The sequence below is a fragment of the Pteronotus mesoamericanus genome, unplaced genomic scaffold, assembly GCF_021234165.1.
Source record: "Pteronotus mesoamericanus isolate MK-2021 breed Mesoamerican mustached bat unplaced genomic scaffold, CSHL_Meso_final scaffold_371, whole genome shotgun sequence".
Taxonomy (NCBI): Eukaryota; Metazoa; Chordata; class Mammalia; order Chiroptera; family Mormoopidae; genus Pteronotus; species Pteronotus mesoamericanus.
Window position 1 is genome coordinate 2123451 of NW_026555314.1, and position 25806 is coordinate 2149256.

The 25806-nt window shown below is 58.2% G+C and overlaps 2 protein-coding genes across 5 annotated transcripts in view; one reads left to right on the plus strand and one right to left on the minus strand.

The window, feature by feature from the left end:
• The first annotated feature begins 5809 nt into the window (after positions 1-5809).
• On the plus strand, positions 5810-6517 carry LOC129086250 (protein FAM246C). The gene has a single exon (XM_054592733.1). The coding sequence runs from the start codon at positions 5810-5812 to the stop codon at positions 6515-6517; it is 708 nt and encodes a 235-aa protein (XP_054448708.1).
• A 2680-nt stretch (positions 6518-9197) lies between these two features.
• Positions 9198-25806, minus strand: part of DGCR2 (DiGeorge syndrome critical region gene 2) — a 55394-nt gene continuing 38785 nt past the window's right edge. For all 4 annotated transcript variants that reach the window (XM_054592740.1, XM_054592738.1, XM_054592739.1 and 1 more), the window contains 6 exons: positions 24529-24605; positions 22086-22262; positions 20361-20564; positions 14426-14578; positions 13308-13544; positions 9198-11845 (listed from right to left, as the gene is read on the minus strand). In XM_054592740.1, coding sequence (XP_054448715.1) covers positions 11589-11845; positions 13308-13544; positions 14426-14578; positions 20361-20564; positions 22086-22262; positions 24529-24605 — 1105 coding nt within the window. In that variant the 3' untranslated portion in view covers positions 9198-11588. The remainder of the gene's footprint in view (positions 11846-13307; positions 13545-14425; positions 14579-20360; positions 20565-22085; positions 22263-24528; positions 24606-25806) is intronic.

Consider the following 25806-nt stretch of genomic DNA (forward strand, 5'->3'; position numbering starts at 1 on the left):
TAAGAGCCAAAAAGGGGAAATGACTCAAGTGTCCATCAAATGATTAATGAATAAATAAAATGTGGAATATTCAATGGAATGTTATCCACCAATAAAGAGAAATAAAGTATTGATACATGCTACAACATGAATGAACCTTGAAAATATTATGCTAAGTGAAGGAAGCCAGTCACAGAAGAACGCATAGTATATGATTCCACTTGAACTGGGTGGATTCTCCAATGATTCCCTATAGTCATTCAAATCTGAGACTTCATTTGAGGAATACAAAATGTCAACTGATTTGACTTTTTCTACTATCCTATGGGAAAACTCTTCAGAAATAATTTGCTTCATATTTGAATCTTTGGTTCCATTTCTTATTTCTTAGCCTGCAATCAATCAAAGATGCTAAATCTCTATAATGAAAGAAATTTCAATGGGGGAACTGAAGTATAAAGTAATTTTAACATAAGTTTAGTGAGCTTTGTCAGCTTTTTAGAAAGAGAGAGAGACAAGAGAAACATCGCTTTCCATTACTTTGCATTATCATCAACAACTCACCTCCTAACCAACTAGTTACGGCCAGGGCCCTAATCAGACAGGTTTAAGAGGCTTGCTTTGAGAGGGCAAGGGTGAAGCCCAAGGCCTGGAGAAGTGAGGCAGGCGAGGGTTTGGTGGCCCAGTGAAGAGGGGTGGCATGGGAGGAGGAACCGGGAGGGCACGCCAGCTGCCTCAGTGCTAAGGGACCAAAGAAGACAACAGAGCAGTGATCTTCAGCCGCAGGGAGGTGGAGGGGATCCTAATGGAGCAGGCTGACTCCGCTCAAGGATGCTCCTCCCAACCCTACACCAGGAATGACAGGATGTGGTCAATCCAGGGGCCGATGGTCATGAGGACGGCCTTGACACGAGACCAGCCCAGCTGTCAGGAGAAGGGGGGCCTGAGGACCCCCACGTGGGCCGGGCATGTCCCTCTAAGGCAGCCCTCCCCACTCTGCCACGCACAGACGCTGTTTTGCCCCTTCTGTGACTGAGAGCAGGAGAGCAGGAGGGTTAAAGGCCTAACTGCCCAAGGCTGTGCAGCTGCAGGGAGACAGCCAGGAACTCAGGACTGTCCCACTGGAAGCTGAGTCTGGGCCCTCAGGGGACACCGGAGGCTGGCAGGCCTGGTGCCCTGGCTGAGGTAGTTAGAAAGCAATGGCCCAGACTGGTCAGAGCCACCTCAGGGCAGACGTTCTAGGGCTGCTGACGCCAGGACCAGGAAAACAGGGTCATTATCAGATAATGAGCTCATTACTGAGGTCAGGCAAGGCCATTACCAGGCAATGAAGTGCCCTCCCACAGAAGCCGCCCGCCCCAGGACAGTTCTCAGGGAACGCCTGGGTTCTCCAGGAGGCCAGCGCCCTGTTCCAGGGCCTGGTGGGCAGCGGGGCCTCCTGAGCCCAGCCCCCGCAGAAGCCCACCCTGCGATAAGACCGAGAGTGAGTCACTTCCGCTCTCTGGCCCCTTCTTGAAAAGACAGGCCATCTGCAGCTCAGGGGGCCAGGCAGTAGGGCCTTCCAGAGTAGGCAGACCTGCCCTTTAGATCACAGGCCTCCAGCCACTGCATGTGCTCCCAGCCTCTGCCATCTCTGCCACTCTTGTCTTCCCCTGGCCAGCAGTCTCATCCTGGGATGTGAAAGGCAAGGAAACTGAGGTGAGGCAACGGGGGTGGCCAGAAGTAGCACAGGAAGAACTCACCCCGAACGGAGTCCTGAGCAATGGCACGAGCCAGACCTTCTGGCTGAGTCGGCTGAGGCCCCGCCCTATGGCCTGCACTTTGGGGACTCAAACGGCACGGCAGCCTTCTCCTCCTGAGAGCCCAGTGCACAGGGCCCAGGCCCCAGCCAAGCTGGCCTCACTCGCTCCCCCTCCAAAGGCCCAGCCAGTCCACCCCCTGGAGCGAGCAGCACACTTGCAGTGGAGCACGGGCAGGCGCGCACACTTGAGAGTCTGTGCTGAGGGTCAGGGTCCCTGACCAAAAGTGACAGCGGCAGACCCTAACCCCAGACCCTCAGCCCACCCCACCCCTTCCAGCACCAGATCCAAGACTAACCCCTACCCCACCCTGGTGGCCGACTGTTCAGGGCAGACCATATTCCCCGCTCTCCCAGGGGGTCCCTTTTGGAGGCAGGTCCGAGAACCTGTGACCTGCACAGAGATCCCATCCAGCTCACCCTTTGGGCCCCTCCCCGCCCAATGTGCCCCCTTCTCACACCAGCCCTCAGAGCCTGCCAGCGTGCGGCCCGGCCGGCTCCAGGGACCTCAACGCTCATCCCTACATCCCCCGCTTCACTGAGAACCGGGTGAGCTGAGCTTGGTGTGCAGGCGGCTGGAGTAGAGGAAGGCCGGGTGCCCTAAAGGACCATGTGGGGTTGGGGGACCTGGGGAATCTGTGTTTCCAGGTGCTCCTGGATAGGGGAACTCAAGGAGTTAAAAATTTGTAGTTTTATGTTACAGTCAATGGGCTTGATAATTAATGCATGTAAAGAGCTATTGTTTCAGGAAATGAAATGTGAGACTGGACCCACCCTGACTCTAGGAGACCCCTGCAATTCGACCTTTGTGCCCCAGGAGGACTGCAAGCGAGCAAAAAGGCATCTGAGTCACTGTGCTCCAGGGAGGGAACACCAGCCGACCAGGATGAGATAAAGAATCACTGGTCAGCAGGTGAAAGGACGTTAGGAAAATCCCGACTACAGCTTTTAGCGGATTAGCCTTTTCCCTGAATTCTAAACCCCTTCCCTACTTTTTTCCGGAATTCCAAACCCCTTCCCTACGCCTTGCTTTTCCTTATAAAAAAACGCCGGCTCAAAATGAGATGTAAGATGATCTGTTAGGGTACATGACCCGCCACCTTCTTAGATTGCTGGCCCTCTGAATAAAGCATCCATACAGATTCAGTCCCTGTCTCTGCTTCTTGATTCTGGTGGTGACAGGCAGCTCAAACACCCACTTTTTCAGTTTCACCCTGATGACTGAGGCAACAGTCACACCAGTTGTTCCCCTGCCCCTTCTCGGCCGCCAGAGCCCCTTAACATGCAAAGCCTGCCTGGCCCTGCCTGCTGAATTCTCCCCTGGCTCCCAGCTGCTCTCGGGTTCAGGAAGTAAGACCTCCTGTCCAGGTGGCTGCCAGGGTTTAATGGCCACAGAGGGCAAGGGCAGTCATATGGAGGGACTGCCTCTCTTCTCCAGACAAAGGCAGAGCCTTGGAGCTTTCTCTCCTTTGCGCTGCTGAGGCCCCCACTGTTGAGGGGTTAATGAGCAGCAAGGCCTGAATGGCCTGAATGCGGGGTGCCGGCTGGGGCCAGTCCTGGGTGCTGATGGCTTCTCACAGACACAGCCGGCTTGCCCACCCCACCGCCAGCCTGGCCCCGGGAACGGAGACAGGGAATGACACTGGGGAGGAGCTGGGCCCTGCACTGGGCCCCAGTGAGCGTGCAGACAGCTGTGGGCCGTGAGAAGCTTCCAGGCAGAACCTGAAGGCAGTTCTGTCCCCGCTTCTTGCCCCGTAGGGACTGTGCCTACCTCAGCTCTAAGCAGCCAGCCAGGAGGAGGGCTCCCAACCCACCTCCTCACTGCCAGTCCTCAGCTTCTGCTCCAGCCCCTCCACTCATGAAGCTCAGGCCAGGTCATGACTTCCTTCTCCCTCCCCCCTGATTGCATTTGACCTCAGTGGCTCCAGGGTTGTGTTGGCCACACCTGCCTGAACCCCCCTCACTGATACCTTGGCAGCCCTCCCAACTCTCTCCTTGCTCCTGGGCAATGTCTTCTCCATGCTCGTGGCTTTGGGACTCTTTACCACAAGCCTGCAGCCCCGGTGGAACCTGAACTCCCAGCAAAGGCTTTGTTCCTATCACCCACGCTGGCTCCCATCCGCCTCACAGGCAGAGACAACAAAGCCTCCGATTGCCCAGGCTTCCAGGGGCCCTGGCAGCCTGACCTCGCCCCTCCCTCCCTGCTCTCTAGCCGCATCTGCTGGTCAGCAAATCTGGAGACTCTCCCGGGCCCTCCCCCACACTCCCAGCCTCCTTGTCGACCCCTCCTGGGGACCTTAGGGGTCTCCTTCATTTCACAGATGAGGACTCCATTTGAGCACAGAGAGGGGAGATGAGCTCAGAGATGAGCTCAGAGAGCCCTCAGGTCACAGCCTGGCCCCCGCAGGCCAGGAGGGAATCCTGGCTCTTTGGCCCGCAGTATTTTAATTACTGGGGGAGGGAGCAGGGGGTGGCTAATGAGGCTCAAGGGATCTGTAGAACCAGAGGCCCAAGGTCCCAGCAGGCCAGGTGACTCAGCAGGACTGGGGTAGTGTGAGGGGTTGACCGAGGGCCAGGCTCTCACCTCCTCTGCCCCTTCCAGAGAGACAGGCTGCAGTGAACAAATGAGAGGGTAAATTAACAGAGGGGACACAGGCCTCTGCACTGGCTGGAGCTGGGTGTGCCCACAAACGGGGCCCACAGCATCCCCCCACCCCGGGAGCTGAATTGAGGCCAGGCCCCCGTGGGCCCTGGGATCCCGGCCCGCCTGGATCTGTGCCAGGCCCTCCCTCTCCACAATTGCTGGGGAGGCCCCATGGCACCCAGAGTCTTAACTAGCCTCTAGGGTGCAGTGAGGACAACATGCTGGGTGGGAATACTGCCCTCCAGAGGGCCCCCAGCTGCACTGCCCACGGAAGGCACCAGGCACTGGGGTGCAAAAGGACAGGGTGCAAAAGGACAGGGTGCAGTGATGAGGGGCTCCCACAGAATGTGGCAGTGGCAGAAAAGGCGGCAGGGATGGCTCTAAGTGCCTCACAGGCCAGCAGGTGCACAGGCTGCCCTGGGTGGGTGGGACAGGGGGTGAGGAAGCCCACCCCACAGAGGACCCTCAACCCTAGTCTCCTTCACCCACCTACTCCTGCACCCAGCATTCAGCACGATTAGCACCACTGAGTGCCGCATGATCCACGCCTGTGCTCAGGGACTGACTCTTCCTGGGATCCAGGTGGACAGAGAACAGAGAGCCACTTAAACCCACTGTGAGGGGTGCTGTGGGGGAGGGGCCTGATTACCTGGTTGGGGTAGGGTTGGTCAGGGAAGACTGGCAGGCAGAAGCGGGATGAACGCGATTGGCCACGCAAGCGGAGGTGGGGGGACGTTTCGGGCAGGAGAACCCACCTGAACAAAGACCCAGAGGGGAGCAGAAGGCTATTGGGTTAGAGGAGGTTAAACAAGATGTGGCCAAACAGAAGAGTGAGATGGTCTGCGACCTCCAGCGCCTCCTGCGGGCAGGGCACCGCGGAGAGCAACGCAGACCCCGAAGAGCTTGAATGGAAGCGCCCACGACAAGGAGGGTTCCCGCAGCAGTGTGTGGGCTCCGGGGGACGAGTAGCGAGATAATAGTGGCCTGGACTGTGGCATGGAAGGAGGTGGCTCTAGCCAGAAAGGAGGGCTACTGGGTCCGTGACCACACTTGCTTTCCCCTGACTGTGATGTAGAGGGTGCGAGTTCGGTTCCTGTCACCTCTGCCCAGAAGCTGGTCCAAGCCCTTTGTTGGGACCCAGCAGCGGGACGTCCCCGCGGACAAGTTCCACACTCTGACGCCTGCGCCGCTGCTCCTCGCAGGGCCCTCTGGGGTCTGGGCCTTGCCGGGTTCACTCGGCCCCAGGCAGGGGCCCTCGAGGCCTCGGATGTTCCCACAGTTGTCCCGAGGGTCCTCTCCACCGCGTGTTGCCGGGGCCCCAGCGGTCGCTAGGCTGCGGACTGGGGCTCCCGGGCGAGCCGGGAGCTGGCGGCAAACAGCGCGCGCGCATGGCGGCGGAGTCCAGGCGCTCATGGGCCCAGGCTCGCAGCGCGTACGGCGCGAGCACGGCAATGCGGCGCGGCGTGGACCGCCGGCGGGAGCCGGGGCCTCAGCCCAATGGGCCGGTCCCCGAAGAGGCCCACGCCCCGGGCCGCCTGGCTCGCCTGCGGGGCCAGATCCGGGCAGGGGCGGAGGCGCGGGCCGACGCTCCCCGGCTGCTGCGGCTGGTGGAGCGCGCGGGGGCAGCGGCTGGGGCAGGGGCCAGAGAGGTGGGAGCAGGGGAGCGGGAGGACACGCGCAGCCGAGGCTCTGTGTGCTCGGTGTGCGGGGAGCCACGCTTCGGGGCCACCTACCCAGCGGGCGTCCTGGAAGTGAGTGAGCGGCGGCTGCAGGAGGGCCTGGCGGCCGTGCGTGCGGAGCTGGGCGCCGGGCTGGAAGCGCTGCGGAGGGAGCTGCGGGCTGAGCTGGACGCCCTGCGCGCGCTTCTGCCTCCCCCGCCCCAGCCGCCGCCGGCCCGCCGCGACTCCCGCCCCGCGCCCCGCGGCCCCGGCCTGCTGCGGGCGCTCGGCGCCGTGAACGCCCTGGCCGCCGTCACCGGGCCCACCGACGACGCCTCGGACGGCCCCGCCAATGGCGCCGCGAGCCGGGCCCCGGCCCGGAAGAACCTCAAGAAGACGCCGGTGATCCCCGGGGCCTCGCAGGACGGCGAGGATTGAAGGAGGCCGCACCGAGGATGGACCAAGTGCGGGGCCGGAGGCGCCACTGGCCAGAGGCGCGAATGGACAGATCTGCCCCTTCGAGGGACTGGGTCGGAGAGGAAGGGTCCTGCGACGCTGCCCGCTAGCGCTCCGGTGCTGGGGTGTGGCGGTCGGACGGCGCCTGGGAAGTGCGGGTGGCTCAGCGCAGCGGTCACTCCTGGGGACCGAGTCCGGCCTGGAAGCGGTGGGGAGCCCCTTTTGGCCTTAGAGCGGCGGAAGATCTGGTCTTGGGGTATGTCAGCTTTTGGGGAGAGAGCCAAAGGCTTGTGGCAGGCGGGACTCCTGGGCTAGCGCGAGGGATTGCAGGTTTTTTTCTTCTTTAAGGGTCTTGGGGAGAAGGCAGGGCCTCCGTGCACTGGGATAAAAAGTATGACCCGCACAGCAAGCAGCAGACACCAGGGACAGGTGGGCTGCCAGGACATTGTCACCTGGACACAGTATCACTCAGATCAGTGTCTCCCCGATAATAAAACCACATGCCACAGGGAGCCAACTGGACAGCACCCTGACCTGGCCAGCTTCACTCTATGGGCTGCAGGACCCAGCCTCCCGTTAGGACAGCGTGGCCCGGGATCGCCACCCCTGCAGCCTTAGCTTTGCTTTGGACAGTGACACCTCGGACACTGACCCCTTCACTTAGCCTCGCCACAGTCACCTGGTCACGAGTCTCTTCAGAAAGTGTCACATGCACTCAGACACCGCAGCCTAACCTTCCAGAGCAGCACCGGCTGCAGTTTCACCAGCGGCCTGGCGCCGGACCCACCCCCCGGGGCAGCCTGGGCGGGGCCTGGAACCAGCACTTCTCACTTCCCGGCCTCCAAAAACATCGCCTGGGGTCTTCATTTAACGTCTCACCCGTGAGCTGGGGTGGGGGCCGGCTTGTTTTTGAAATAAAATGTGTGTTCTTAGGCTTTAGCAGGTGGTGCTTTTAGAACTTGCTAGCTTTTCTCTTTCCATCTGACCGGAGGATTCAGACATAATGTGTAGGTCGGGAGTGGGGACAACTTCCTCTGAGGCAGGTCTGGGGGTTCTGGGTAGGGCTCTGAGGCCAGCTGTGACAGGTCACTCGGGGGTCTCCCCCTTGTATGAACAGGCATACTACGGCCTCTGCGTGGTGAAGAACCCCAGTTCCATGGGAGAGGCAGTGTTCCAACCCCTACCCCCACGCTCCTGTCTCCAGCCACATGAGGCCAGGGTCACTTTAGGTGTAGCTTATTGCAGGAACAAGGTCGAGTCTGAATTCCAGGGCCTTGCCAGAGCCACGGCGGGGGCCCAGGACCAGGACAGCCCAGGCGGGAGGGCCTGGGGCCGGAAAAGGGGTGGTGCTGGGGGACGCCCAGGCCCTGTGCCCCACAGAGGCTGCTGCAGCGGAAATTCTCTGTGAGCCTGGGGTCCCAGCCCTCAGCTTGGCCAGGTGGCTGTATGTTCACTAGTTGGGTGGGCTAGGGGCGCGGCTACGTTCTGTGGGCTCTTGGAGCCCGTCGGCGGGGTGGTGCCCAGGCGAGGGCCACAGCGTGGCAAAAAGAGCTTGGGGCTCACGAGGGCCACGTGCCAGCAGCAACTGTCAGCATTTCCTGGAGCTAAAACCTTCCCGTGGACTCCCCCAACCCCCAACAGTGAACCATCCTGGGAGTGGGAGCTCTAAAAAGGATGCCTACTTACAGAGGAGGAAACAAACGGTGGTTGCGGACCAGAAATGACATGGCAAGGCCACCAACGAGAGAAATCCCAGGGGAAGGCACCTTGGACCCTAGTGTCCTTGACTTGAAGGGCTGGAGTTGGGGGGTGCAGGAGGATCTCTCTTTTCCACTGTGGGTGTGAGACACCCCAAGACTAGACGCTCTCCTGCTTATTGGCTCCCCCTGCAGACCTGGTGTGCTATGGAGCTCCACTCACACGGCCCCCTCCCGAGGACCACCTCACCAACAGGTCTGTGGGATGCCACAGCCCAGGTGGGGACCCGACTTCCAGGCGGCCCAAGCCTCACATCGCTCTCCTGGAAAGTGGGGCTCTGACTTCTACTGTGTGGCCAGGAGAGAAGGCGACTTGGTCTGGATAAAGAGCCCCACCCCTGGCGCCAGCATGCCCTCCGGTGTGAGCGTGACTGGGCCAGGGGTTGAGCGAGCAGGAGGTGGGGGATTCCTCTGCATTGGGCACTCTTTCCAGTCCTCAGAGGCGGGGCTCTTCCCACTGTTCAGAGGTGGGGGCCGCCAAACCCAGCGGTACGGGGCTGTCCATGGTGCTGACAGCGTCCAGGGTGCCTGGGACAGACCGCTGTCCCGCAGATGCGACCCCCTCGAAGCTCCAATCCCCGCAAAGGTCCTTTCATAACCCTTCCCCTCCCCCCAGCCCGGCTTGGAGCACTCTGACCAGGAGGCTGGGTCAGGAAGGTGGGCCCGAGGGCCTGCCCAAGGTCCACTGGGTGCCCCCTTGCCCCCAGATCACATATTAGGAAATTATTGAAAGGACCACTGCCTGACAAAAAAAGGGACAGAGGGGTCTCAGAGCCCGAGCCTGCCCCTAGCTTCCACAGATGTCCCCCACCCCCATCTGTGTGCCTATGCCCCGGCCCCAGCTTGGCCAGGGCCTCCCACCCCTCACTGGGGCCACACCAAGGACTGACTACTCCTCTTCCAGAACACAAATTTATTTGGCATTTGGATGAAATGGTTCTCACAGCATCTTAAGGATTAGTGCCAACCCAACCAAAAAGAAACCCAAACTAAAAACCCTTAGTGAAAGGAAAACATAAAAAACAGGCATTGAGACAATGTACAGAGTCCACTCTCACTTCCACCAGGCGGATCAGGTCCTGGGGGAGGAGGCCCCTCCCAAGACCTTGACCTGTCCTTCTGGAGGCCCAGCGTGGATGGGGCAGAAAACCCGCCTCTCACAGGGACACAAGAATCTCAGGCAGAGTTGGCAGTGGAGCAGTCAGATCTTACAAACGGTGGTGACTGGACAGGAGGCTGGGGGCGGCCGGGCAGGCCATGGCTTCCCCTGGGCGCCCTCCCAAATGCCTTCCAGCAGAGCGCAGCTCCTGGAGACACTGTGGGGCAGGCAGCCCTCTGCCCAAGGACGCCAGGGGGTGGGCCCCCCTGGACAGAGCCCTGGCCAGCCTGGAGGTGGGCCCCCTGCAGCTCCCATGTCTCCTCCTGAGTGCCTTCCACATGCCTGTGTCCAGCAGCTCTTCGGTCCACAAAGGAAGCCCCCCGCCTTCCTGTTCCATGTATCTAGTTCCAGCCACCCTACAGGGCTCCATTAGGGTGGTTTCTTCATGGGGGCCCGCTCAGGACCCTCACCCAACACCAAGGCCTGCAACTGCTGCTCTGGAACTCAGCTGCCCTGCGCCCAGCACACGCTGAAGGCACCACACGCTTCCTGCTTTGTTTTTAGCAGCTGGTGCGGGGCCCATGTGCCCAGGATGCCATTGGCCTCCTGAGCGCTGAGCCCAAGGACAGGTTCAGTGACAAAACTCACACCTCTGGCCAGCCTGTGGGGCAACTCAAGAATCTCATTCCATATTGGAAGAACAATATGGGTTTTCCAACCGAAGCGTGAGGATGTGCCTAGAACTGAACTGCACCTCTGAGGTCTGCCCCCACGGGGCGCCAGCACAAGTCAGTTCTCCTCTTGCTGCAGGCCGGGCTGGGACAGGGACCAGGTGCGGCACAGGCCCAGACATGCTGCAGTGCCACCCACGAGTCCACGGCTGGCCTGGGAAATCGAGGACTGAGTTCCCTGTACCACTGCCACCTGCAAACACTTGGACATACACGTACACACACAGACACACGCACACACAAAAAAGGTCTAGACATTCAACGTAGAAAAGATATGGATGTGCTGAAAAATCGCACAGAACCCGCTTAATCTCCAAACCTCAGAAATGCTAAAAACCTGGTGTCAGGAGACAAGACCACTGCCCAGGAGTAGGCAACAGGGTCCCTCAATCAAAAGGCCCCTGGGCAGGGCACCCAGCACCCTGGGCTGCCGAGAACAGGAAGGTGGCATGTAGCCACCGGGCACTGGGCTGTAGCAGTGGCGGTGGTATGCAAGAAGTGGACTTTTAGGAAGTGGAAATAGGCCAGGACTTTAATGTCAGCCACCCCCCCCCCCACAAAGAAACAACCTTTTATGGCACAAAAATGTGGGGTGGGGGAGGCCCAGCCCAGGGGCAAATTCAATAGGAGGGGGCGCTGCAGAGGGTAACAGGGGAGCAGGCTGACCCCCAGCGCCAGCAGAGGACCAGGGCCAGGACGCTCATGCACGGCTAACGGCCTCCGCCCTGCTCTCAAGTTGCCTCCTGGGGGCCATGCACAGCACTGCTGGGGAAAAGCCCAACGGACTAGGCATGGGGCTTTCTGGCACAGAACTCGGCTTTGCAGAGCCCAGCTGGAACGAGAGTGGCAATTTCAACCTCCTTCCAAGTTCCCCTTCTTTGGGTCATTGGACCAGAGTCCCAGGCCAGTCTCCAGCCTGGGCAGGGTCACCCCGAGAGCAGCCGTTGCAGCCACCCCCAAGGCCACCTGCCCTGAAGCAGACCCACCGCCCAGACAATCCCGGCAGCCCACACACACTGGTGCCCGGAAGCGCCTTCCTGAGCGGCGGCCAGTGAGGTGTACGGCGGTGGCAGCCCTGGGGCTCGGCAGCTGGGCGCCAGGCTCCTCTGGACGAGGTGCTGCAGCGAGCGAGCCCGCCAAAGCCCGGTGTGGTTTGGCCCCTGCCCAGGCCCACAGTGCCTTCTTTGTTCCCTACTTCTGAAACGTGTGGTATGAACAAACTTTTGTCATTCTTCTGTCATTTAAAAAGAAAAAGACAGTGACCCAAAGCTACGTGTCTTTGAAGCCCTCACGGAGACTCAGTGCAGGCGCTTGCTCCCCGGGCGGCTGGCGCAGTCTCCAGGCGCACATGCACACCTGTGGGGGCACAGCCGAGTCCAGGCTCGCGCAGGGCCCTTCAAGTCTCTGTAGGAATCGGTTTTCCCGACAGCAAACAGGTGCTCCATGCCCCTGGGGCCGGGCACCCTCTACACCATGGTGTTGAGGGAGCTGCGGCTGTGGCCGCCACCCGCTGGCAGTGCCTCTGGGGCCGGGGGGGTCCCGCCCTGGGCAGGGTCAGGAGGCACAAGCAGGGTGCTGCTGCTGTCAGCTGAGTCTTCCAGGTCTGCCAGGGAGGCCTCTGCGGCGGGCAGAGGCTGCTCCGGGCACCGGGGTGATGCGCCTTCGCTGTCACCGTCCCCTGGGGTCGGCAGGCTGGCCTCTGCTGGCTCAAAGGCATCGTCGTCTGCAGGAGGAGACAGAGGTGCGTCAGCAGGACGGGGGACTAAGGGGACGGAGACAGGCTGGGGGACGCATCTCTTGCCTGAAGGCTCCCACTGAGGCTGGGGCTCCACTGTGCTCACCCCTCGCCTGCCCTCACCGCGGTTACAGGCTTCCGTGGTGCAGGGTGCAGGGGACAGCCGGTGTGTGGTGGGGAGGGCACGCTTCGACAGTCGGGGAACAGAAGCAGGGGATAAGGATGTTCTCTTAGACTCAGTAGGGGTTGAGTCAGGGCTCATGTGACATTAGGGAGTTACTGGGCCGCTGCAGCCAGGCAGCTGGAATAGTGCTCACAGCCCTCAGACGAGGCTGCAGCCGGGATGTGGGGACAGGAGCGCGACCACGTGTGACGGGGCAGAGCAGGCAGCCCTGCAGACGGCGCAGGGGCCTGCGCAGAGCTCTGGTCTGGGCCTCTCTGAGGCAGCCCGCTCACTGGGGAGCGCCTGTCCTTGGCACCATGGGCTGTTGTTGAGCGCAGGGGCCCACCAGTCCCTCTGGCTGACTCCCCACGGCCCAGCAGTCCTGCCGCCTTGCCCTGGGACCATTTGCTGCCCTAGTCTGCAGCAGGGCCGGGCTCCCAGCAGCATCCCTGGCAGGAAGCTCGTTCTACCCCAGTACCCTTGACAGCAGATGGTGGCTGTATGTCCTGAAGGCCGGGGTCAATCCAAATTTCTCCTGCCAACACCCACCAGGAACGGTACTAGCTGACCGAAGGAACCAACAGGACAAAGAACTCCGCGGTGCTGGCCTCAGGACGCCATCCTGCGGGGCTGTGCGGGCGCACAGAGAGCCAGCGCCCTGGGGCAGGGTGCTGCCGGTGATGTATGGGTGGGGGGTGCGTTATAGGCAATAACGCACAGGGAAAGGGTGGAACATCTGCACTGCACACCAGGGACAGGGACAAGCCAGGCTGTGCAGTTGTTCTCTGCTGCACAGCCCTGGGAGGAACATACTCAAGTACCTGGCCCAGCACCACAGAGCCAGCGTTTTCTTCCCATGTCACAAAGCTGCCTCAGGACATGAAGGAATGCCACGGTGGTGTCTCCGTAGTTCACCACAGGTGCACACGTGTCTTTAGGCCCAGTGGCTGGCTCTGGGCCAGCCCTGTCCCCACGAGGCTGATGCCTGGTTCCCAGCTCCCCACAGAGCAGGACTGAGTGTCCGAGGGCTGTTTGCTAACAGGTGTTCCCGGGAAGGAGGCAAGGGGCAGTGTGACCACTGTCGGCGGCCACTTGCGCACGTGACCCTGAGAAGAGCCTGTTCACCGACAGGTGGCAGTTCACTTTAAAGGGATTACCAGAGACAGCAATGGAAGGCTGGGGAGATGTGGGGTTCACTGCCCTGCGCCCTGGGGAGGACCCCTGGGCTTTAGGCCCTGCCGGCCGGGAGGCTGATGACAGGCTGCTCCCTTTCCCGGGGGAAAGCACCTGCAGGGTCGTAGAACACGCTGTCGGGGTTGATGGAGGCCTCGTAGGGTGGTGGTGGGTCATCAGGCTGGTCAATGTCTGGGTACTTGTACGCAGTGTAGGGGGGCGGAGGGTCATGGAAGTGGAAAGTCCCGCCTTCTCCATCATCGGAGAGGTGCAGCGGCGTGAGGCCTGTGCCGAACCCGTCTGGGCCGTAATCAAAGCCGGGGATCCGCCGGCCAAGGTTGAAGTGGTGCACTGGGCAATGGAAGCCAGAAACAAGCAACAGAGTCATGCCACTGGGAGATGCCCCACCTCCCCCAAGGCCAGGGTGCGAGACGCACCGACTGTCACACGTCTGTGCCCAGTGGCCCACATGAGAGCCCTGAAGCTTGCCCAGCCCCTCCCGCCAGTCCAGCCCTGCCCCTCACCCGCACGCCTCAGCCTCAGGCCCGCCTGCCGAGCTCCAGCCCTCGCCACACCCTTGGCTCAAACACGTTCTTGGGCGTCCAACCCACGACTGCCTTGGAGTTGCACCGACCTAGCAGCTCAGTGAGAACTGAGGAAGGTCTTGGGAAAAACCCTGTGGGCCCACATGGATGTGGGGACTTTGGAACTGACCTGGGCTCCCTGGGAGGCACCAAGGTCCCTAACTGAGGCTGGTGAGGTCGCTCAGCATTCTTGCTGCCTTGATTCTGAACTCTCTCCTGCCCGCCTGTGCCCGCCTTACCCTGCCCCTACAGGAGTGGGAAGCCCCGGCTTGCTTGCGAGTGGGGCAATTTCAGGAATTCTTCTGGGGGCATAAATCACTGCAGCCAAATCGGACTGAGGCGGGTGAGACGCATTAAGTTCCCCTATGGCCATGGGCGCCTGCTGCTCCTTCTCCTGGCAGGAGAGCCCAGAGTTGGTTGGCACTGGAGACATGTCCTTTCTCTCTGTGCCCATGGTCTCATTTTGCGCCCTGTAAAGAGCGCCCCCAGTGCCTCAGGTGGGCCCTCAGCCCAGGAGCAGGTGGGTGGGTGGGACAAGGACGCCTTTCAGCACCCTCTTTTATGTCCTCCCCTTCCTGCTTCCTGTCTACACTGCCCCTGGGGGCAGGCCTGCACTGTGACCATCATAGGCAGGGGCGGGGCACTCACGGTTTGCTCCAATCAGGGACTCAATGCGCTCCCGGCGCCGCTGGCGCAGCCGGTGGACCATGAAAAGCAGTAGGGACAGGATGAGGAAGGAGGAGATGCAGCTGACAATGAGGCGCATCCCACTGGCCATGGAGTCGAACAGGCTATTGCCATCTGTCAGAGAAGAAACCCCGCTGCTCTCAGGCGCTCCGCACTCTGAGAAGGCATGGCCCTCCACCACGCACCCGGGAGGCCAAGGCAACTCACTGCCCGAGTCAATCTTATCAAGGCAGAGACCAAAGGGCTGAAAACCGGGAGTACTGTGGTAACATGCAAAAGCAGCAGATGACAGGTCAGGAAAAAGCTTTCTAATGTGACAGGGGCCATGTGCTCATCTGTGCTGGGTGAGCAGCAGCCCTCTGATACCCGCTGTGTGCAAATGCCCAAGATGCCTGGTGGGCAAGGAAGCCCTGCTCCTTGCAGGGTCGACGTTTCTGAGCCAACGAGGCGAGAGCCGTGCCCGGCACACCCAGGCCGCTGCACAGGCCGCGGGCCTTTCTCCAGGCACCGGGCATATGCCCTCCTGCTCAACAAGATGATTCTGAGGGTTGGGGACACAAACTGAGGAAATGCACCAATGTCTCTGTCCTCACTGATCATCCATACGTGCGAGAGACAACGGGATATAATTCTAAGTTACATGCAGTGCCCTGAACACAGTGGAGCAGGGTAATGGGATCAAAGGCAAAGGGGACATGTCCTGTGAGGTGGTGGCAGGAAAGGCCTTCCCGAGGAGGACATGGGGTGGGCCTGAGGGCAGGGGATCAGTGTGTGGCTAGGCCAGGGCTGGGTCTCTGTATTTTATTCTCACTTGACAAGAAGTCAGTGGAGGTGCGGGGGAGGGTTGGACTGGGGAGTGCTGCCTCTCGAGGGGTGGGGTTAGAGGGGCTCTGGCTTGGCAGCAGTGCCCGGAAGGAGGGTAGTGGGAAAGTCAGAGAGGCCAGTGAGGAGGTGCCTGCAGGCCCCGGGGGAGGAAATAACAGTGGCCTGGACTGGGGGTGGTGACAAAGGGGGAAGTGACTGCAGTCCATAGCGACCGCTGGGGAAGGATGGTCAGCCCAGGGCCTTGTCCCACAGAGGAGACTCCATGGCAGCTGTGAAGGAACCCATCGCCTCGACACCTAAATCACAACACGCACCCCTCCCCACCTGACAGCAGCCTGGGCCCGAGGAACCCCGCCTGGGCCACAGCCCAGCCTCACCTGTCGGTGCCTGTACCGGGAAGGGGCCATGGAGAGGCCCGCTCTGCTCATTCAGGTGGCTTGCGCCTCCCTCAGTCTTCCCCAGAGGCCGCCGTGCCCGCCCCTTCCTTCCACCCATCCCCACTGCTGGGGTGTGAGCCCCTGGAAACCACAAGGGCTTGACAGGCAGTGCCAAACGGGACAGTACATCCGCCACAGCAGCTGGCACCTCCCAGGTTTCTCACCACAACCCCCAAGAGGAGGAGAAATGTCCCTCTATGGAGGGAACTGAGGCTCGGTGGGGCAATGTGACTAGCTCCAGTTCAGACCTGGGCTCTGGCCCCATCAGGACGCTCCCAGAATTCTCTGCTCCTCCCTGCACCAAGCAGCCCTTGAATGTGGAGGCCGAAGTCCCTTAAAGCCCTGCAGGTGACCAGAGAGGAGGGTAAGATGTGACCTCTACTGCGCCCCCAAGTCCCTGTTTACCGCCCGTCCTCCCCTTGCCCATCGGTGGCTGCTCTAATTCCTGACCTCCCCACGCCCACTCCTACCGTCCTGTGCTGGTGGGGAGCCCGGGGTACGTTGTAAGTGTGTACGGTACCGCCCAGGGCTCGCTTCTGGCACCACGATCTAAAGGGACAGGGCTGGGAGATACACAGCGGGCAGGTCCTCACACAGGGATGAGCCCGAGATGCCGCTGACCTGCTCACCCCACCCGTCTCTACCCTGGGGCACAGGCCCCACTCAAGCGAGGCTGAGCAGGCTAAGGGGTCCCTCTGGAGGACCCGGCACTCCAGGGCGGCTTCGGCAGAGGGCTGGAGCCCGGACTGCACCCGACACCTCAGGGCAGAGGCAGCGGGTCCCAGGGCCTTTGTTGGGTGCCGGCCTCACCCTCCAGCCAAGCATTTTTTGTTTTGTTTTTTAAGATTTTACTTATTTTTTGAGAGGGGCAAGAAGGGAAAAAGAGAGAAACATCGATTGGCTGCCTCTCATATGCCCCCTACTGGGGACCTGGACCATAACTCAGGCATGTGCCCTGACGGGTAATCTAACCCGTGACCCTGTGGTTTGCAGACCGATGCCCAACCCACTGAGCCACACCGGTCAGGGCCAGACACTGGGCACCTTCACCACAGCAAAGACACCTGAACATCCACAAAGATTACACACTGACACGGGTTCACTGTAATAGCTTGGGACTGTGCTTCCCACGAGGACTGGACACAACCACGTGGGGGCCCACCCCACAGAGCAAAAATCACTTAAATATGTTGTTCATGGAGGTGGTTTGGTGGTGCTCTGGCTGAAGCTACCCCACTGGGTGCGCTGGCTCTGGGGCTTCCTGGGAGGTATAGGTCGAGGTAGCCCTGCCCAGGGCCACCCAGCATGAGCTACAAAATGATCTGCAGATGGTTGTCACTTGTGCTGGGCCTAGAGGTACCTGGGAGGGGCCAAGCTGGGGGCCAAGCTGGGAACCAAGGCCTGATGCTGCTAGTGCTGGACCTGGGGCTGCTTAAGAAGAGGTACAAGTCATGCCAAAGCCAGAAGCTTCTTGCTTGGGGTTTGTGGATCTTTGAGATTTTAGAAAAGTCCACAGCATGAGCTGGGACAGGCCATTTGTATGGAAAAGCCACTAGAAATGGCTTGGGTGCGTCCATAAGTCAGATAGGGTAGGGTCTCTGGGGATCCTCAGGGTGGGGTGAACAGTGTTAGCCAGGTGGATGGAGACTCAGACATGGCACCAGCCTGCTAGCTCTGTGTGGGGAGGGCACAGCAAAGGGACAATAGCCTCTGCCAGCACCTCTGTCTGGAGAAAGCTGTTTCACCAGTCCCTGCCCCAAGCCAGACAACTCAATCTGTCCCCATTCTTCCCCAGCACCTTTCGAACCACTGACCTAGCGCTGGAGCTCAGAGCCGGAGTGTCGAAGCACGGCTGTGAGAACCCCGGCAGAGGCATGCCTGGGGGTCCAGCAGCCCCCATCTTCCTCAGCCCCAGTCCCTGCAGGTTTGCACAGCCAGCAGTGACGGGGGCTTTTCTTCCTGACAATGGAACCCTGGGTTGGGGAGCCTGGTGTGGGGTTGGGAACCCTTGCTGCTAAGGGGAAACCTCCAAAGCTGAGATATCCCAATATTTAACCACCACACGTGGGTGAGGGACCAGTCCTTTCAGTGTCTCTACCCTTCCACCAGTCTTGATGTGGCTCCTTTAAATCCTTAGTTACAGAGTCCTGTTCAGCTAGATTTCAGGTGCTTCTCAGCGATGGTTACTCTGCAGTCTAGCTGTGATTACGATGCGGCTGTGGGAGGATAGGAGGACCGCATTTACTTACTCTGCCATCTTGACTGGAAGCCCCCGAGTGGTAATTTATTATTGAGTTTTTAGTGTTCTTTATAGTCTCTGAACATAAGACCCTTTGTCTGATTTGTGTTTTGCAAATATTTTTCCTTAGACAGTGGCTTATCTTTTCATTTCTTTAAATGTCTTTCAAAGAGCAAAAAATTTCAATTTTAATGAAGTCTAATTTATCAGTTTTTCCTTTGTGGGTCATGTTTTTGATGTCATATCTAAAAATGTTGCCTATGTACCTTTGTCAGATAGAGGTGACCATGTGTGTGGGAATATTTCTGCATTCTTTGTTCTGTCTCACTGATCTATTTGTCCATTCTTCTGCGAATACTACACTTTAGATTACAACGGTATAGTAATTTTAAATCAGGTACCATGAAACCAACCTTGTTTTTTTTAAAAAATTGTTTGGCTATTCTAATTCCTTTGCTTTTCCACAAAAATTTAAGAATCAACTTATCAGTATCTACAAAAAGTATGCTGGCATTTTGGTTGGGATTGCACTGAAGCTACAGACAATTTGGGGAGGTTTCACCCCCTAACGACACTGAGTCTTTTGACCCATGACCACGGTGTACCTCGCCTCTTATTTACGCTTTGATTTTGGGCATCAGTGTTTTACCACTTGGGGCCTACAGATAGTGCATGTATTTTGTAAGATTTATACCAAAGTATTTTATGCTTTTTGGTGCTATTGTAAATGATATCCTTTTTAAAATTTCAATTTCCAACTTGTTCACAGACAGAAGAAGGTGAGGCAAAAGTAGGTTTACAGATGTCTGTATGGAATATTAATAAATACAAGAATAAACTGTTTTGCGTATTTACAACTATAAACCTATGTTTGCCACATCCTGTTTATATAAATACAATGGGTTTTTTTATATTGGCTTGTACCAGAGACCCTGCTACATTTATTAGTTTCCTGTAGATCCTCCGGGATTCTTCTATGCAGACAATCATGTTGTCTACAGAGATGATTTCATCTCTTCCTTTCTGATCTGGATGCCTTTTCATTTTCTGGTACTGCCCTTGGTATCCTGTACAACCCTGAACAGACTAAGAGGGCAGACACTTTGTTAAAATGGACACCTTCCCAGGGTCCCCAGTGGTGGCAGTATCTCTATCCCCCGGGCGGTGTGGGCACCTCCCAGGAGAAGGCACGCGACCTGGGAGGCTGCCAGGCACCTGCGGAAGCACGGCTGAGGCAAGGGCAGGGTGGGGCCCTGGCTCAGTGGCCTGCGGCAGCTCTGGGCCTGCCCAGACGCCCTGAGTGCCCTGTTCTGCTCAGAAGTCCTCGGGCCACACATGCTTGTACAACACATGCCCGGGCATACATGGCCTCTGCGCTCTCTGCAGCCAACCGTGCACCTCTGAGCCTTAGGCAGCCTCTGGCGCTCCCTGGCCTTCTGCCAGCAGCCTTCGTCGTGCAAGAACACCGACAACTCCCCCTCTGGAACTGTTCTTGTTGTTGTGGCCCTCCCGTGCCGACTGCAGTTCTCACTAGCACGCGGCGCACCGGCCTCTCCCCCACGGTGACCCCACCCAACCTGCTTTTCTGTAGGGTCTGTGAGTGCAGGGCCTTCCCCCAGTCTCTGCCCACATCACCCTTGTACTGTGACAGCCAGGAAAGAAAAATTCATGCTTCTGATCTACATTTCTCCTGAGATCGTGAATTCATACGGAGAGGCCACCTGCACTGGTGGGGAGCCACCCAGCGCACCGTGTGAATTCTGACGTGTCCTAATGGTCCTACAGAGCAGAAGCCCCACTTGCTGCTCTTTTTTGGAAAGTGGAAGGAATGTCACCCAGAGACCACACAGCTGCATAGTGTCCACTGCAAAGTGCCACATAGTGGGCAGTTTTATCTTGAAATGGTAATAATTTATTCTTTTTCTTACAGATTCTAACAGTAAAAATTGATGACTGTAAGCAATGAAAACTGTCATTACCCACCACTTCACCATACTCAGAGGACAGGAAGGACTCGAACGGGGATATAAGTTGGAAGTCTTGTTCTTAGTCTTAAAATGAGAGGAGAAAGACAGGTCTGAAGACATCAGTAACAGTGGATTTGGGAATGTACAGCAACACTCAAGTTCATCAGTGAATGAATGATACCTGTTATCTGAGAGCCAGCCTGCAAGGTAGCAGTCAGAAGAGGCCACGTTGTGTGAGAGAGACAGACATGTGCCCATTACAGTATCTGCCCAACAAAGCCTGAGAGACAACTCTGTGAGCAAACGCTGCCATCAGCTACACCACGTGTCGTGAGCTCTTGCCAGTCCCCACCACCAAGGAAGCAATGGGCCATGCAGCCTCTGGCCCCGAACAGGGAGGCTGACTTGTGACCCACTCCCGGTCTCACCTGGGTCCAGGCACATGAACTTGCAGCACTCCTTGGGGTCCTTGCGGTACTGCTGGCAGCCCTGGGGCCGCTCGCAAAGGGCAGCCACGCACATCTCTGGCTCCCCGCCATGGCAGGTGCAGCTCAGACACGGGTCGTCTCCTTTGGGGGTGAAGTAGAACCCTTCATCCACCACGTTGTCCTTGATGTCGACGCACGTTTGACCTGCAGGGGCGCACACAAACACAAACGTACGCATCACCAGCAGGACCAGCTCTGACTCTCCCCACAAACCTAACAACAGGGGAGCTGCCATGGTCAGCCTGAAAGCTCTGTCAGTGGCTGTTCGAGAGAGGTCGCTGTAGTGCCCCGCTAGGACAAAGCACGCCTGTCAGGCACAGCGAGGCATACGCCTGGACAGCCGGGACAGAGGACAGTGCCAGACTCCAGGGAGGGCGCATGGAAGTATCTGCTTTCAAGATGCCTAAGCGGTTTATGTTAAAATAAAAAAGTTTTTTAAAATTTATTTTTAGAGAGAGAAGAGAGGGAAAGAAACACCCAATCAATTGCCTCGTGTACACCCCCAACCGGGGACCTGGTCTGCCACCCCGGCATGTGCCCTCACTGGGAATCAAACCAGCGGCCTCTCAGTTTGTAGGACAATGCCCAACCCACTGAGCCACACCAGTCAGGGTTAAACAGTTTACTTTTGTGAGTTCCTCAATTCTAAGATGTAGCTGCTGCATGTAGGAACCATTTAAAAATCAGAATGTGTCTTAAACATTTTATTTATTTCTTTGCAGGGGGGAAGGCGGGGCGGGGGGGGACAAGAGAGGGGGAGAAACATCAATGTGAGAGAGAAACATCAGTCTGTTGCCTGTCATATATGTGCCCCGAACAGGGACCAAACCTGCAACCAGGCGTGTGCCCTGACTGGGAATCTGAACCAGTGGCCTTTCACTTTTGTGGGACAACGCCCAACCAGCTGAGCCACGCCAGATAGGGCAAAGTCAGAATGTGTCTTGAATGAGTCGCCCAAGGGGCTGCTGGTATTGCTTGGGAAGATGGTCCACGCAGTCCATCACGGAGACCCTCACTAAACCCTGTGCAGAGCTGACCTGGGGCTAGAGGAAGAGGGATGGCTGTGGCCAGAGTCAGGAGGGAGCCGAGAATGCGGAGCCTTAAGCGGGCAGATGTGACAGGTGCCTGGAAAAGGCACTGAGGGTGAGGCAGAGGTGGTCGCCAAAGGGATGCACATTCAGTGAAAGACAAACGGACATGAAAAGGAAGTTGGTTCCATCTCTAAATAGGGTACGAATGCCTACAAACGCTCTTCAGAAATTCCACAACCATCGGTCTATGCCTCACTGAAGACTGGAGTCAAATCTACATGACACACGTAGGCAGGGAATTCCAGGACAAGAGGCTCGTATAACATCGTTCTCTGCTAGAACAGAGAAGAAAAGGAGTTGACATAATTGTTGCCCAGGCCACAGAACTAAGGAGCAAGCCAGCCAGGCTCATGCGAGCCCTGGGTCTCAGCCCAGGCCCTAGCCCTCGGCCCCAAGGCACCTTACCGCCGCCTTCAGAGTCGGGCGTGAGCCAGGCACCGTACGCCCGCGGCCCGCTCTCACATGGGCAAGTCCACTCAAGGTCGACATCAAGGATCAGAAATTAGGAAGCCACATTCTCACAAGAAGCACTGTTCCTTACAGCTCACTAGGCGTCATGGTCAAGGGGGCTTACTTCTTTTACAAAGAAACGAAGACTTCTCATAGCAGTTCTCGGCATGCCAGCTGTGCAGGTCGTGATAGCGGAGGGTGGGGAAGTGGAAGCACTGGAGCTGGGCGCAGAATATGCTGTCACTTTCAGACATGGCCGAGGTGAGGGTGGGGTGTGGGGGCAGCAACACCTCTGAGGAGCCTGTGGGAGAGACAAAAGGCAGGGCCGTTACAATATAATCCCAACCACATGCCGTCTTTGTGGGGACCAAGGCCCTCCTACACGGGACCATCAGGCAAGGAGCTCACAGACCACCGAAGCGCTGTACTGCAGTTACGGCGTTCATTCACAATCTCCCTTAGCTTCACGGAGCACAGGTTTGGGAACGGGGCCAACAGGGGCCACGCTGCTTGGAGTCAGTGAGGTAAGCACAAGGACAGATCGTGCCAGGCGGAGAGCCAGAGGAAGACTGTATTTGGCTGGGGACGTTTAAAGGTACAGCAATAACATGAAGGGTGAAGTAATGGGTTATAACACAGTAATGAAAATGTGCAAGTTCCTATGGATAAAACAAGCATAAATAAATAGAGGAGGGAAAAGTTCTCCCTCACAACAGAATAGTGACTGATAAAGAGAGGACTCAAGAAGGAGCCCACCTCATCTGCCACGAATGCATTAATTTAGGCAGAACTGTGGCTCCCACGCCCACCGGAAGCATCAGCTGGCCAGGTGAACTCCAGGGAAGCGCTCGCTGCCTGGGATCCACTCCCAGCTCCAGGGAGCCTCTCCATCATCCACTCAGCTACTGCCTTCCCAGCGGGGAATCAGGTGATCAGAAACCACTCTACAGCCCAGGGTGGGCCGTGCAGGGGTGTTGGGGGAGGGGGCCACAAACCTCTGAGCCTCTTTTCTAAGTCCCAAGAATCTAACACAGCCTCCTGATCATTCTCCCTCGAGATTTAACAAATACTAGCACGCCGCAAACCTGTAAACGGGTACTCAGGGTGCACTGGGCAACAACGTGCCTTGTGGAGTTGACGTCTGAGTGAGGGGCATAAATGGCAGAGACAGATGCCAAACAACGGAGGAAGTGAAGCATACATGTCAGAAGGTCATGGCCGCTCCAGCAAAAAGGAAGCTGGAGCGTGGAGGTGATGGCAGGCCGCAGAGCAGGGAAGGGAGGAGGGCATACGCCGCCACTCCTGACACTGCTTGGGTTGGGGGCCTCACTGCTTTGCTAGGAATCAAAGGACCCTGCATCTAGCCACGGCCACGGCTGAGACTTATTGCAGCGATGCACCAAGATACACCAGCAGCAAGGGAAGAGACGGCTCCAGCGGAGTCGGGAAAAATCCAGGCCAGGCTTCCCCAGCAAGCGCCCTCCAGGGAGGAAGGTGCCGGGGAGCAGGTCGTTGCCAGCCATACTGCGACACACTTTCTGCTCAGAAAAGCCTGGGCCGACCCCTGCCCATCGCAATTCCAGACTCGCTAAGGGAAGCGGGTGTTCGCCATAAATCCCCAGCTGCGCAGTCCAGCTGCCCAGCGCAGCAGGCCCCACCTCAGCCCCAGGCTGGCCTGGCTGCGCCGCTGCCTCCTTGCACTGCACTGCACTGCACTGCACTGGAACGGCCTGAGCCGGGACGTAGGGGCCCAGGGAGGGCTTCGGTGGGAACAAAGGTGACCTGCGGGAAGAGCAGGTGAGAAGAGGAGGCGTCCTGGGGGCTGAGGGGGCCAGAGCAGTGGTGGAAGGGGAGAGCAGGGGGAAAGGGCCTGCAGGTCTCGGCGAGGACAGCGCCCTTGTGGGAGGAAAGTCATGAACAGCCGGGGACAGAGGAGTAGAGGACCCTCAGGGGGCCATGGGAGGAGGCTGGGGTCGGGAGGGCAGCAGTGATGTAGGTGAGAGACAGCAGGTCTGGTGGCTGCAATCTGGCAACAAGTGAGGAGATTCCGGATGTGCCTGCAAGGCTGGGAGGTGTGTAGAGTGAGGGACGACCCCTCTGTCTGCGGCTCCAGCAGATTCCTCTACGTTAGCTTTTGCTGCCCGACAGCTTTCCTGCAATTTCTGGATCTCTGAACTTCATCAGCCTGGAAGGCTTGTCCTTCCCTCCCTGGCTCACGCCAGCTGCCCACGCTGTGTGCTCATTTTTATGCCCTAATTCAAGCCCTTAGCTATAAAAGGAGGCTGGTTGGTCTAGAAATTTAGCCAAGTAGGAAGCAACCATGGGTTCCAAAAAAGAAACTGGCCTGGGAGAGGGGCCTGGCCCTGGGGCGCCTCGGCCTGCCATCATAGCCCTCCCCGTGGTGGGGGCCGCTCCTCTCCGCGGCCCCCGACCCAGGGCCCGTCCATGCCGGGCACCGCTGATGGGGGGGTGAGGAAGGAGAGGAGACCCTAGCAGTCTTCCCCATTCAGGATGGCAGACCCTGATTTCAAATGCAACAACACTTCTGAAAAACCAGAAAGGCTTACCTTTGAATGCTGCTACCTCCCAATGCCGTTCTGAGCGGTTCCGGTCGGTGATGACATACTGGTAGCCAACCCACAACCTGTGGGAGGGCAGAAATGCAGGGGACCTCAGCACGGCCGCAGGGGGCGGCCACGGACAGAGTATGAGGGTGTTTCAGTAGTTACACTGACCGCTGCAGCACTAAACTTCTAAAGTACTAATGATTTTTTAAAGTTTTTGATACTTAATTTTAATAAAATACATTAAAATTCTAAACACTAAATTCACAGGTCAGAAAAAGTTTTATCTTGAGTGACTCCTGCCAAGTCTGTTCTTATTAGTTGATCCAATGAAGCTTTTCACATTCCAAGCAGGAGCAACCTTATTCGGGGTGGACACAGAGCCCTGGGAATACACTGGAGGCACAGAACAGCGCCCTCTAGAGGAGCGAATTTTATGATATGAATTAATCTCAATGAAAACTGACCCCTGTGAGTGTGTGCTGTGGTGGGCGGTGGGGAAAGCTTGCCCTTGGCCTCCTGCGGGGTCCCCGGAGCAGAGCCAGCTTGCCCAGGCCTGTGGCTGCAGCTGAGCGTGCACCTCGCAGTGCCGAGGAGGCTGTGCACGGGAACCAGGTCGACTGTTCCCGGCTGAGCGTGCGCCCCTCACCCCAGCCTTTCAGCCCAGCCCTGGAGATGCCTCCAGTGGCCCCCTGCTGCCGGCGGCAGGGGGGGCGGGGCGGGGGCCTGGCAGGGTGTCACTCTACCCCTTCGGCCTACTGTCATGCACACGCCCACCCTGGAGACAGGGTGCTTCCCCACTGCTGGGGCTGGGAGCCTGCTGCCTTTTCTAAAAACTTACAACCACCCTGTGAGCTAGGAGTTATTTTTCTCACTTTGTAGCTGTGGGAAAAAACCAGCATGGTCTCATAATATGCCACTGTCATGGGTATAACGGGAGAGCCCAAACCCAGCTCTGGCCTTAAGAAGGCGGCGCTCTGTTCACCCGATGCTGTCATCTTGTTCCTATGGCAGCATGGCAGCCTGTGCCATCACTGGGAGGGAGTGCAGGATCTGGTGACCCCCCGCAGGTCACACTCCCACCCCCCAGCAGCATGGATGGGGCAGTGGAGGCCGCACACCACCGGCCTCACACGTGCCTGCCCCCACAACCCAGGGGTTAGGAAATGCCGGCAGCTGGCCAGTTTCCACACTTTTTCCTCCACACTGCAGAGCCTGAGGGTCAACAGTCAGGCTCTGGAGCCAGGCTGTCTGGGTGGGAACCCAGGGACAGGCCAGCGA